Below are 12,196 nucleotides of genomic sequence, written 5' to 3'. Positions count from 1 at the left end.
TGGATCATGGTCAAAAAGTTTGAAAGCCATGCTTTAGTGAGCTTCTTCTCAGAGAGTGAGATACTTGTGAATTTGCCCCAAGAATGGCGGGAATTTGTTCCCTTTTATCCTATCCATTCATACACTGATTTGGTCATCTGTTTAACAGACTCTCTAGTCAATCACACATTTTTATAGCAACACATTAAGGTGTGGTTTTTTGTTTGTTTTCGAGACGGAGTCTCACTCTGTTGCCAGGCTGGAGCGCAGTGGCGCGATCTCAGCTCACTGCAATCTCCACCTCCCGGGTTCAATTGATTCTTCTGCCTCAGCCTCCCGAGTAGCTGGGACTACAGGTGCGCACCACCACACCCAGCTAATTTTTTGTATTTTAGTAGAGATGGGGTTTCACCATGTTGGCCAGAATGGTCTCGATCTCCTGACCTCATGATCCACCCGCCTTGGCCTCCCAAAGTGCTGGGATTACATGCGTGAGTCACTGTGCCAGGCCAAGGTGTGGTATTTTTTATTTTGCCACCAATGCTGCCAGCATTACCAAGACCAGCCTCTAGGAGAAAAACTGGTAAAGAGAATTGAGGGGCCAGAGGCATTAAACCACAATACAATGGTTTTTACTAGACTTCATTATGATGAAATATAATCTACTTTTTTTTTTTTTTTGAGACGGAGTCTCGCTGTGTCGCCCAGGCTGGAGTGCAGTGGCGTGATCTCGGCTCACTGCAAGCTCCGCCTCCCAGGTTCACGTCATTCTTTTGCCTCGGCCTTCTGAGTAGCTGGGACTACAGGCACCCCCCACCACACCCGGCAAATTTTTTTTTTTTTTTTTTTTTTAGTAGAGACGGGGTTTCACTGTGTTAGCCAGGATGGTCTCGATCTCCTGACCTCGTGATCCACCCGCCTCGGCCTTCCAAAGTGCTGGGATTACAGGTGTGAGCCACCACACCCGGCCATAATCTACATATTTTTGAGACAGAGTTTTGCTCTCATTGCCCAAGCTGGAGTGCAATAGTGTGATCCTGGCTCACTGTAACCTCTGTCTCCTGGGTTCAAGCGATTCTCCTGCTTCAGTCTCCCGAGTAGCTGGGATTACAGGCACATGCCACCATGCCTGGCTAATTTTTTGTATGTTTATTAGAAATGGGGTTTCATCATGTTAGCCAGGCTGGTCTCGAACTCCTGACCTCAGGTAATCCACCTGCCTTGGCCTCCCAAAGTGCTGGGATTACAGGTGTTAGCCACTGCGCCCAGCCTAATCTACATATTTTAAATAACTACTGGCATGAATCAATCATCATCACTTTGGAATCTATTATCCACTTTCAAATCTATTATCCAAGATTTAGAATCTGTGTACTTAAATGACAGTTGAATCTTAAAATACTTTAATTGACCCATAATATATTATTTTGAACCCCCTTACTTGTTTCAGCTTTTGGACACCACCAATAGCCAGAATATCTATCAAATTCTTCTTGGAGAACAAAAGTAGCGACTCCAGCTGATCTGGCATCTTCTTCCATGTTGGCTAGCTCTAGACAAATATAAAAGGCAAAATTATCACAGAAAGCTATCTTTTCATAGGTACAAAGCAAAATGATTCAGTTTATTTGGAAAGGTGGCTGGAGTACAGTGGTAAACTCTGGAGCTGAACGCACTGAGTTCAAATCTGGGGTCCATCATGTATGTACTGTCTGACTTTGGGCAAATCATCCAATCTCATTCCACTGCAGTATCCCATTTGTAAATGAGAATAAAAGGCTACCTTGTGAGGTTGATATGAAGATTAAATTAATTAATTCACATAAAGCTCTTAGAACAAAGCCTGGACCACAGTACATGCTCCAAATAAATGTTATTATTTTCCCAATTAGCAGGATCATGGAAAAAAGATTACATGAAAAGGAGCACAGTATAGGGGACATGTAACTCTCTTACACAGAGAAGTATATCTTAGACCTAGAGTGAATAGGTCATATAATTCAACCACTCTTCTTTCATCTCATTCAGTTGGAGCAGCTCAGCTTTCATCTGTTTTACACTTAGATTTCGGCAAATAGTTTGAAGGGGACTCTTATTTTAAAAGAAAACCACAAAGCCATAATTATATAAGATTTTGAGGCCAGGCGTGGTGGCTCATGCCTGTAATCCCAGCACTTTGGGAGGCCGAGGCAGATGGATTACAAGGTCAGGAGTTTGAAACCAGCCTGGCCAATATGGTGAAACTCCGTCTGTACTAAAAATACAAAGATTAGCCAGGCATGGTGCCAGGCGCCTGTACTCTCAGCTACTCGGGAGGCTGAGGCAGGAGAATCGCTTGAACCTGGGAGGTGGACGTTGCAGTGAGCCAAGATCACAACATCACTGCCCTCCAGCCTGGGTGACAGAACAAGACTCCGTCTCAAAAAAAAAAAAAAAAAAAAAAAGATTTTGTGTCATGAGGAAATGTTTACAATATACTTGAATAAAATAAATCAGATTACTGAATAGCATTTATACTGTGATTCCATTTATAAAAATGCATTTTTAAAAAGTGCTGATATAAACTGAAATATGGTTATCTCCAAGTAGTGAGATTTTGAGTAGGATTTAAAAAATGCTTTATAATTTACAAATTCTTAAATGTACTATTTTTGAAAAACACATATACGTATCGCCACTTACACTTATCGCCACTTACACTTCCAGTACCCAAGAATGTTTTCTCATGCTCCTTCCCAGTCAAGGCCCAGTCCCAACCCAGAAACAATCACTGATCTGATTTCTATCACCAGAGGTTAGGTTTGCATATTCTAGAAGTTCATATAAATGAAATCATACAGTATGTATATATTTGTGTTTGGCTTCTTTTGAGTTTCAATATTGTTACATGTGTCAGTAGTTAATTCCTGTTTACTGCTGAGTTGTATTCCATTGCATACCATAGTTCTTTTATCTGTTAATGGATATCTTGCCTGTTTCCAGTTTCTGTCTATTATGACTAAAGATGCTACGAATTTTTTTTTTTTTTATTGAGACGGAGTCTCGCTCTGTTGTCCAAACTGGAGTGCAGTGGCGCGATCTCGGCTCACTGCAAGCTCTGCCTCCCAGGTTCACGCCATTCTCCTGCCTCAGCCTCCCTAGTAGCTGGGACTACAGGCGCCCACCACGATGCCCGGCTAATTTTTTGTATTTTTAGTAGACACAGGGTTTCACCATGTTAGCCAGAATGGTCTTGATCTCCTGACCTCGTGATCCACCCACCTCGGCCTCCCAAAGTGCTGGGATTACAGACGTGAGCCACCGCACCTGGCCACATTATTACTGAGTAAGAATTTCTGTGGGCCAGGGGCAGTGGCTCACGCCTGTAATCTCAACACTTTGGGAGGCTGAGGAGGGCAGATTGCTTGAGCTCAAGAGTTTGAGACCGGCCTTGGCAACATAGTGAAATCCCGCCTCTACAAAAAATACAAAAATTAACCAGGTGTGATGGCAGATGCCTATGGTCCCAGTTACTCGGGAGGCTGAGGTAGAAGAATCGCTTGAGTCTGGGAGAAGGAGAATGCAGTGAGCCGAGATCACGCCACTGCACTCCAGCCTGGGTGACAGAGTGAGAACATGTCTCAAAAAAGAAAAAAAAAAAATGAATTTTTGAGAACATGTGTTTTCGTTTCTCCTAAGTAAATACCTACGAGTAATATGGCTGGTTAGTGTGGTAAGTGTGTGTTTAACTTCATAAGAAAGTGCCAGTTATCCAAAGTATTTCTATTATTTTATACTCTTACTATCAAAGTATGAAAGTTCTTCTCCAACATTTGGTGTTCTCAGTATTTCTCACTTTAGCCAGTCTAGTAGGCATTACATATCTCATAGTGACTTTAATTTTTATTTTTGAGACAGGGTCTTGCTCTGTCACCAAGGGTAGAGCACAGGGGTGAGATCTCAGGTCACTGCAGCCTTCATCTCCTGGGCTCAAGCAATCCTCCTGTCTCAGCCTCCCAAGTAGCTGCGACACAGGCATATGTCACTAAGCCCAGCTAATTTTTAAAAACATTTTTGTAGCGATGAGGTCTCATTATGTTTCCCAGGCTGGTCTGAAACCCCTGAGCTCAAGTAATCCTCTAACCTTGGCCTCCCAAAGTGCTAGGATTACAGGTGCGAGCCACTGCACCTGGCCTGATTTTAATTTTACAGGCAAGTTTTATTATTTTTGCTTATTTATATTTTCTATATAGTCTGACATAATGTACAGTACAAACCAATGATTTTTTTATCCAGAAAGTTTGAATCCAAAAAGAAATATTTGGAATTCAGAATTTGGGAGAGCTCTCTCTCTTTTCTTTCTTTTCTTTCCTTTTCTGTTTTCTTTCTCTTTTTTTTTTTTTAGATGGAGTTTTGCTTTTGTTGCCCAGGCTGGAGTGCAATACGCCATCTCGGCTCACCGCAACCTCCACTTCCCGGGTTCAAGCGATTCTCCTGCCTCAGTCTCCCAAGTAGCTGGGATTACAGGCATGTGCCACCACCCCGGCTAATTCTGTATTTTTAGTAGAGACAGGGTTTCTCCATGTTGGTCAGGCTGGTCTTGAACTTCCGACCTCAGGTGATCCGCCCGCCTCGGCCTCCCAAAGTGCTGAGATTACAGGCGTGAGCCACCATGCCGGGCCGAGATTTTTCATATATTGTACATCTACCATAATACATTATGTAATATCTCCAGCAGGGTAACCAAATACCTTGTAATCATATACACCAATATTCCTGCAGCAAACTTATGAATAGGCACACTACACAGATAAGCATATTAAGTTTATCAATATCCTCAGGTCACTTCAGGTCAAGTGTTACTGCCAAATGAGTTTTAGTAACAACCTAATGAAAACTAAGCTCAGTTTTCAAAGTGTTTTGAATTCTGGAATTAATGGTAGAGCCAAGACTATGAAGATAAGTAACCCTCATTTGTATCTTCCTACTGTTTATTATAGACTTCCATTATTATTTATTAAATGAATAAACAGTATCATCTCATCCTCGCAGTAAGTCATTTGAGAGCAGAAGCTAGGATTTTATTACTTTTTTTTTTTTTTTATTTTTTGAGATGGAGTCTCGCTCTTTCACCCAGGCTGGAGTGCAGTGGCGCAATCTCGGCTCACTGCAGGCTCCGCCCCCCGGGGTTCACGCCATTCTCCTGCCTCAGCCTCCCGCGCAGCTGGGACTACAGGCGCCTGCCACCTCACCCGGCTAATTTTTTGTATTTTTAGTAGAGACGGGGTTTCACCGTGTTAGCCAGGATGGTCTCGATCTCCTGACCTCGTGATCCGCCCGCCTCGGCCTCCCAAAGTGCTGGGATTACAGGCGTGAGCCACCACGCCCAGACGGAATTTTATTACTTTTAAATTCCTCTATCACTAGGCAAAGAATAAACACATGTACATACTGATAGACCAAATCCATCTCAAGTGGACTTTCACTTACAAACCCAGTGTGAGTAAGTGGAATAAGCTGATGACATTAACTCCCTACCTACTTTCTATCTAAGCACATACTTACACAACACTTACTATGTTTCAGGCACTATCCTAAATACTTCATAGATATTAACTTATTAAAGCCTCATAACAACCCTATGTTGATGTGCTATTAATTAATATCTGTTTTTACAGATGTGGAAACTAAGAGATGTGTTAAATAACCTGCTCAAGGCCACACAGTTAATAAATGGTAGACTTGAAATTCAAACCGGTTCTATATTCTCTTTTATTTTTTTATTTTTAGAGACAGGGTCTCTCTCTTTCATCTGCCACCAAGGCTGGAGTGCAGTGGGGCAATTACAGCTCACTCCAAGGCTAGAGTGCAGTGGTGCAAATACAGTCACTCCAAGGCTGGAGTGCAGTGGTGCAACTGAGCCTGACTTCCCATGCTCAAGTGATCCTCCCACCTCGGCTCCCAGAGTAACTGAGAAATGGGTGCATGACACTATGTCTGGGTAATTATTATTATTTTTTATTTTTTTGTAGAGACAGGGTCTCCCTACATTGCCCAGGCTGGTCTTGAACTCCTGGGCTCAAGAGATCTTCCCACCTTGGCCTCCCAAAGTGCTGGGAGACCTCATCTCTACAAAAAAAATTAAAAATTAGGTAGGCATGGTGGCACACACCTGTAGTCTCAGCTATTCAGGGGTGCTGAGAGGGGAGGATTGCTGCAGCCCCGTGAAGACTGCAGTGAGCCAACAGGAGACCCTGTCTCAAAAAAATTGAAAAAAAAAAAAAAAAAAAAAAAAAGACATGAAAAAATGGCTAGGATTTCCAAAACAGATTTACTAACTACCAACCTAATCTTTCTACGGTCATTGGTAGTAGAATAGCTGTTCTGATTTCCTGACTTCAAAGGGAGACCCATTAAAACACCAAAATCTGTACTTTTAACTTAAGATTTTCCCTACTCCATCCCCTTTTCTCTATCCTATGCTCTAGATTCAGGCCATATAACTTGGATAACTGCAACAGTCAAGCTTTGGTGTTCCTGTCTCTACCCATGCTTCTCAAATTTAACCTCCACAAAGTATCCAGAACTTATCGACAATATGATTATGATGATCACACCACTCAACTGTTAAAAACTTTTCCATGGACCCTCATATCATGATAAAGTCCATGTTCATTTACAGAAGATATGGTCTACCCTTGTCCTGGCCCTTATCTGCCAATCTTTTGCTACTTCTTGACTCAGAACTTACGCTTCAGAACCTTCACACTGCTTCTAACTCCTCACAAACACCATGATGTCTTTTGCATCAAGACCTTTCTCATGTAGTCCCCTTGTCAGGAGTGTACTAGATAATATAGACATTACTTAGGATCAGTTTAGGTGTCATCTTTTCTGGAAAGCCTTCCCTGACCACTGTCCCGCATTGGTGCTCTTATAAAACCCTATGTCTGGCCAGGTGCTGTGGCTCACGCCTGTTCTCAGCACTTTGGGAGGCGGAGGTGGGCGGATCACTTGAGGTCAGGAGTTCAACACCAGCCTGGTCAACATGGTAAAACCCCGTCCCTACTAAAAATACAAAAATTAACCAGGTGTGGTGGCGTGCACCTGTAATCCCAGCTACTCAGGAGGCTGAGAGATGAGAATCACTTGAACCCAGGAGGCAGAGGTTACAGTGAGCTGAGATAGCGCCACTGCACTCCAGCCTGGGCAATAAAGTGAGACTTTGTTGCAAAAAAACAAACAAACAGGCTGAGCACGGTGGCTCATGCCTGTAATCCCAGCACTTTGGGTGTATAAGGAGGTCAGAAGATTGAGACCACCCTGGCCAACATAGTGAAACCCCGTCTCTACTAAAAATACAAAAAAATTAGCCGGTAATCCCAGCTACTCGAGAGGCTGAGGCAGGGGAATCACCTGAACCCGAGAGGCGGAGGTTGCAGTGAGCAGAGATCGCACCACTGCACTCCAGCCTGGGTGACAGAGCAAGACTCTGTCTCAAAAACGAACAACAACAAAAAAAAGAACAAAAAAAACAGAATATGTATCATTTTGTTTTCCTACCTGTAACACATCTGTTAACAATGACTTACTTTCTTTCTTTTTCTTTTTTTTTTTTTTTGAGACGGAGTGTCGCTCTGTCGCCCAGGCTGGAGTGCAGTGGCACGATCTCAGCTCACTGCAAGCTCCACCCCCTGGGTTCACATCATTCTCCTGCCTTGGCCTCCTTAGTAGCTGGGACTACAGGCACCCGACACCATGCCCGGCTAATTTTTTATAGTTTTAGTAGAGACGGCATTTCACCGTGTTGGCCAGGATGGTCTCGATCTCTTGACCTCGTGATCTGCCCGCCTTGGCCTTCCAAAGTGCTGGGATTACAGGCATGAGCCACGGTGCCTGGCCTGTCATTAATTTTAACTAATGATTGATGATGATGCGGGGATAATGATTAAGAAAGATGACAGTAAATCAGCTTTGTGAACATAAGATTAAGCAAAAGTGAGACAAAAGAATTTTCAGTCATCATCTTCATTATGGTACTTAAACTCTGGTTCACGTGTTCAAAGAAAAAGCAATACACTGTTTCCCATCTTTCATTTGTATGAAACCTTCAGAGGAAACCATTCACATCTTTCTGTCCTTTGAATAGTGCTTAGTATTATCACAGCCACTTCAATAAAACTTAATTAAATATTCCCACAATATACATAGTTCTACAAAGTTCTTTTTCTATTATGACAATAAGTAGGCTCTCTAAAGCTGAAGGATAATTTTTTTTTTGAGACAGGGTCTCACTCTGTCACCCAGGCTGCAGTGCAGTGGTGCAATCACGTTTCACTTTAGCCTCGACCTCCTAGGCTTGAGTGATCCTCCTCCTTCAGTCTCCTGAGTAGCTGGGACTACAGGCATGTGCCACCACATCCAGCTATTTTTTTTTTTTTTGGTAGAGACAAGGTCTTACTATGTTGTCCAGGCTCAAGTGATCTACCCACCTCAGTCTCAAGTAGTTTTATTTTTTTGAGACAGGGTCTTGCTCTCTTGCCCAGGCTGGAGTGCAGTGGCACAATCTCAGCTCACTGCAACCTCCGCCTCCCAGGTTCAAGCAATTCTCCCGCCTCAACCTCCCTAGTAGCTGGGAATTACAGGTGTGCGCCACCATGCCCAGCTAATTTTTGCATTTTTAGTAGAGACAGGGTTTCACCATGTTGGCCAGACTAGTCTAGAACTCCTGACCTCAGGTGATCCACCTGCTTTGGCCTCCCAAAGTGCTGGGACCACAGGCATGAGCCACCACACCTGGCCTCAAATAGTTTCTTAGAGTGTGTAATTGGTTTTTCTATCTGTTTCTCAAAAACAAAACTAATTTTTGAAAATTTATTTATTTATTTATTTAATTTTGAGACAGAGTCTCACTTTGTCGCCCAGGTTGGAGTGCAATGGCTCACCATAGCCTCAACCTCCTGGATCAGGTGATCCCCCTACCTCAATCTCCCAGGTAGTTGGGACTACAGATGTCACTATGCTCAGCTAATTTTTTGTATTTTTTTGTCAAACGAGGTGTCACCACGTTGCCCATCCTGATCTTGAACTTCTGGGCTCAAACAATCTGCCTGCCTCAGCTTCCCAGAGTGCTAGGATTACAGGCATGAGCCACCATGCCTAGCCTAAAATTTTATTTTAAAAAGAACAGTTTTGGGAAAATTCTGGCAGTCTTATTAGGCTAAAAGAACAATCATGTCAGAGGTTCTTTTGTTTCGCTGTTTGAAAATGAACATTAAAACATTAAAATGAGTATTATACATTTGGTACATACAAGTTATCCTCTGTACTTTCCTCTATTTTTAAAACAATTTTGGGCTGGGCGCAGTGGCTCACGCTTGTAATCCTAGCACTTTGGGAGGCTGAGACGGACGGATCACAAGGTCAGGAGATCGAGACCACAGTGAAACCCCGTCTCTACTAAAACTACAAAAAAAATTAGCCGGGCGTGGTGGCGGGCGCCTGTAGTCCCAGCTACTCGGAGAGGCTGAGGCAGGAGAATGGCGTGAACCCGGGAGGCGGAGCTTGCAGTGAGCCGAGATTGTGCCACTGCACTCCAGCCTGGGCGACAGAGCGAGACTCCATCTCAAAAAAAAAAAAAAAAAAAAAAAAAAAAAAAAAAAAAAAAATTTTGAAGACTTGAATTTCAAATATAAAGATCACCCAACTTGGTAATCTAATTTCAAAATGCAAGCAGCAAATTATACTTCAAAAAATACTGTTCAGAAAAGTAAATTTGAAGAACTATGCCTTACCATTGTGCACATAAGTGAGTCTCCTTTCTTCTCTGGTTACGATGTTAGATATCCAAATATCGTTGCTATGTATAAAAGCAATCCAGTCTGGATCAGCAGGGCATAATTTTGGATCCATCCGTATGTTGGGACAACTAGTTTCCACTAGATTGGGCCTTAAAGGTTGTTGCTAGAAAAGTAAACAACATTTTAAGGTAAGTATCAGGCTGACACATACATGTTCCAGCACCCTTCCTATAAGATGAACAATATTTCTAGGTAAAATGTCAACAATGAGGCCAGGTGTGGTGACTTACACCTGTAATCCCAGCACTTTGGGAGGCCAAAGCGGGCAGATCACCTGAGGTCAGAAGTTCGAGACCAGCCTGACCAACATAGTGAAACCCCATCTCTACCAAAAATACAAAAATTAGCTGGGCGTAGTGGTGGGCACCTGTAGTCCCAACTACTTGGGAGGCTGAGGCAGGAGAATCGCTTGAACCTGGGAGGCAGATGTTGAAGTGAGCCAAGATCGTGCCACTGCACTCCAACCTGGGTGACAGAGTGAGACTCAGTATCAGGAAAAAAAAAAAAAAAGTCAGCAATGATAATTGTTTCCCAGAAAAATATACTTTCTATTGCCTTAACTTACCAGAAAGGACTTTTTTTTACTTCGAATGAAAAAGCTAAGGGTAATAGGAGAGGACATAAAGGACATAAAGACAATAAAACACTACTTCATAAATTTTGTTGCCCCAACCTGTTTAAGAGAGTAATTACTGTTCATTAAACATTGTTATTAAACACTTATTCACTGAATATTTTATTAAATATTTTAAAATTATTTTTACCAATATAAAACAGTTTGCTCATAAAAATGTAATAGAAGCCAGGATCATCACAATTCTCAAAAGAAGAGTTCCTAAAGCTCATAATGAATTGCCTAGGATAAAACCAAACATAAGCCACTTGAGAGGCTGAGGCAAGAGGATCACTTGAGCGTAAAGTCCAAGACAAGCTGGGGCAATATAGTGGGACCCTCACCTCTAAAAAAAATTTTTTTTTAATTAGTAATTGGGTGTGGTGGCACACATCTGTAGTCCCAGCTACTCAGGAGGCTGAGGTGGGAGGACTGCTTGAGCCCAGGAGTTTGAGGCTGCAGTGAGCCATGATCTCACCACTGCACTCCAGCCTGGATGACAGAGCAAGACTTTGTCTTCAAAAAAAAAAAAAAAAAAAGTGTGTGTATATATATGTGTGTGTGTGTGTGTGTGTATATATATATATATACAAATTTATTAAGATGAATCAGCTTTCGAGGGAAACAAAAAATTGCCTTGTGATAATGATCTTCCAAAACCTCCCTCAGTGCTTACACAGGAAGTGGGAATTGATGCCCTTTACCTTTTTTTTTTTTCTCTCTCTTTTAGTCTCACTCTGTCGCCCAGGGTGGAGGGCAGTGGAGCGATCTCAGCTCACTGCAACCTCCATCCAATTCCTGGATTCAAGCAATTCTCGTGCTTCAGCCTCCTGAGCAGCTGGGACTACAGGTACGCCTGGCTAATTTTTGTATTTTTAGTAGAGACGGGGTTTCACCATGTTGGCCAGGCTGATCTCAAACTCCTGACCTCAAGTGATCTGTCCGCCTCAGCCTCCCAAAGTGCTGGGATTACAGGCGTGAGCCACCACCCATGGCCTACTCTATCTTTCTATACAGCAAGTATTTTTATCACTTTAAAATTTGTATGTTTTTTTTTGAGACAGGGTCTTGCTCTGTCATCCACACTAAAGTGCAGCAGCACAATCTCGGTGCACTACAACCTCCGCCTCCCAGGCTCAAATGATCCTCCCACCTCAGCTTCCTGAGTAGCTGGGACTACAGGCGCATGCTACCTTGCCTGGCTAATTTTTGCATTTTTTGTAGAGATAGGGTTTCACCATGTTTCCCCACGCTGGTCTGGAACTCCTGGGCTCAAATGATCTGCCTGCATGGGCCTCCCAAAGTGCTGGAATTATGGGCGTGAGCCACCGCATCTGGCCTAAAAATGGTATCTTAATGTAACTAGAAAGATTATTAACTCTTTTGTTTTGAGATAAGGTTTTGGTCTGTCATCTAGGCTGGAGTGCAGTGGCACAATCACAGTTCACTGCAGCTTGACCTCCAGGCTCAAGCGATCCTCCCACCTCAGACTCCTGAGTAGCTGGGATTAAAGGTGTGCACCACCATGCCCAGCTAAGTTTTTTAAAATTTTTTGTAGAGACAGAGTCTCTCTATGTTGTCTGAGCTGGTAAAAAAATTAGTTCCTAAGGCTGGGCGCGGTGGCTCATGCCTGTAATCCTAGCACTTTGGGAGGCCGAGACAGGCAGATAACCTGAGGTCAGGAGTTTGAGACCAGCCTGACCAACATGGAGAAACCCCATCGCTACTAAAAATACAAGATTAGCCAGGGGTGGTGGCGCATGCC

General features: G+C 43.1%; 1 protein-coding gene across 8 annotated transcripts in view; it reads right to left on the bottom strand.

The window, feature by feature from the left end:
- Positions 1 to 12,196, bottom strand: part of DPP8 (dipeptidyl peptidase 8) — a 77,474-nt gene that overhangs the window by 47,839 nt on the left and 17,439 nt on the right. For all 8 annotated transcript variants that reach the window (XR_008657673.2, XM_055278098.2, XM_063638902.1 and 5 more), the window contains exons 6-7: positions 9,753 to 9,921; positions 1,421 to 1,531 (exon numbers count right to left, since the gene is read on the bottom strand). Coding sequence is in view for 7 of the 8 variants with exons in the window: in XM_055278098.2 (XP_055134073.1) it covers positions 1,421 to 1,531; positions 9,753 to 9,921 (280 nt within the window). In the remaining variant the exon portion in view is untranslated. The remainder of the gene's footprint in view (positions 1 to 1,420; positions 1,532 to 9,752; positions 9,922 to 12,196) is intronic.

The sequence above is a fragment of the Symphalangus syndactylus genome, chromosome 5 (genome assembly GCF_028878055.3).
Source record: "Symphalangus syndactylus isolate Jambi chromosome 5, NHGRI_mSymSyn1-v2.1_pri, whole genome shotgun sequence".
NCBI lineage: Eukaryota > Metazoa > Chordata > Mammalia > Primates > Hylobatidae > Symphalangus > Symphalangus syndactylus.
The sequence above is the reverse complement of the archived record's forward strand: the minus strand, read 5'-3'. Positions and strand labels throughout refer to the sequence as shown.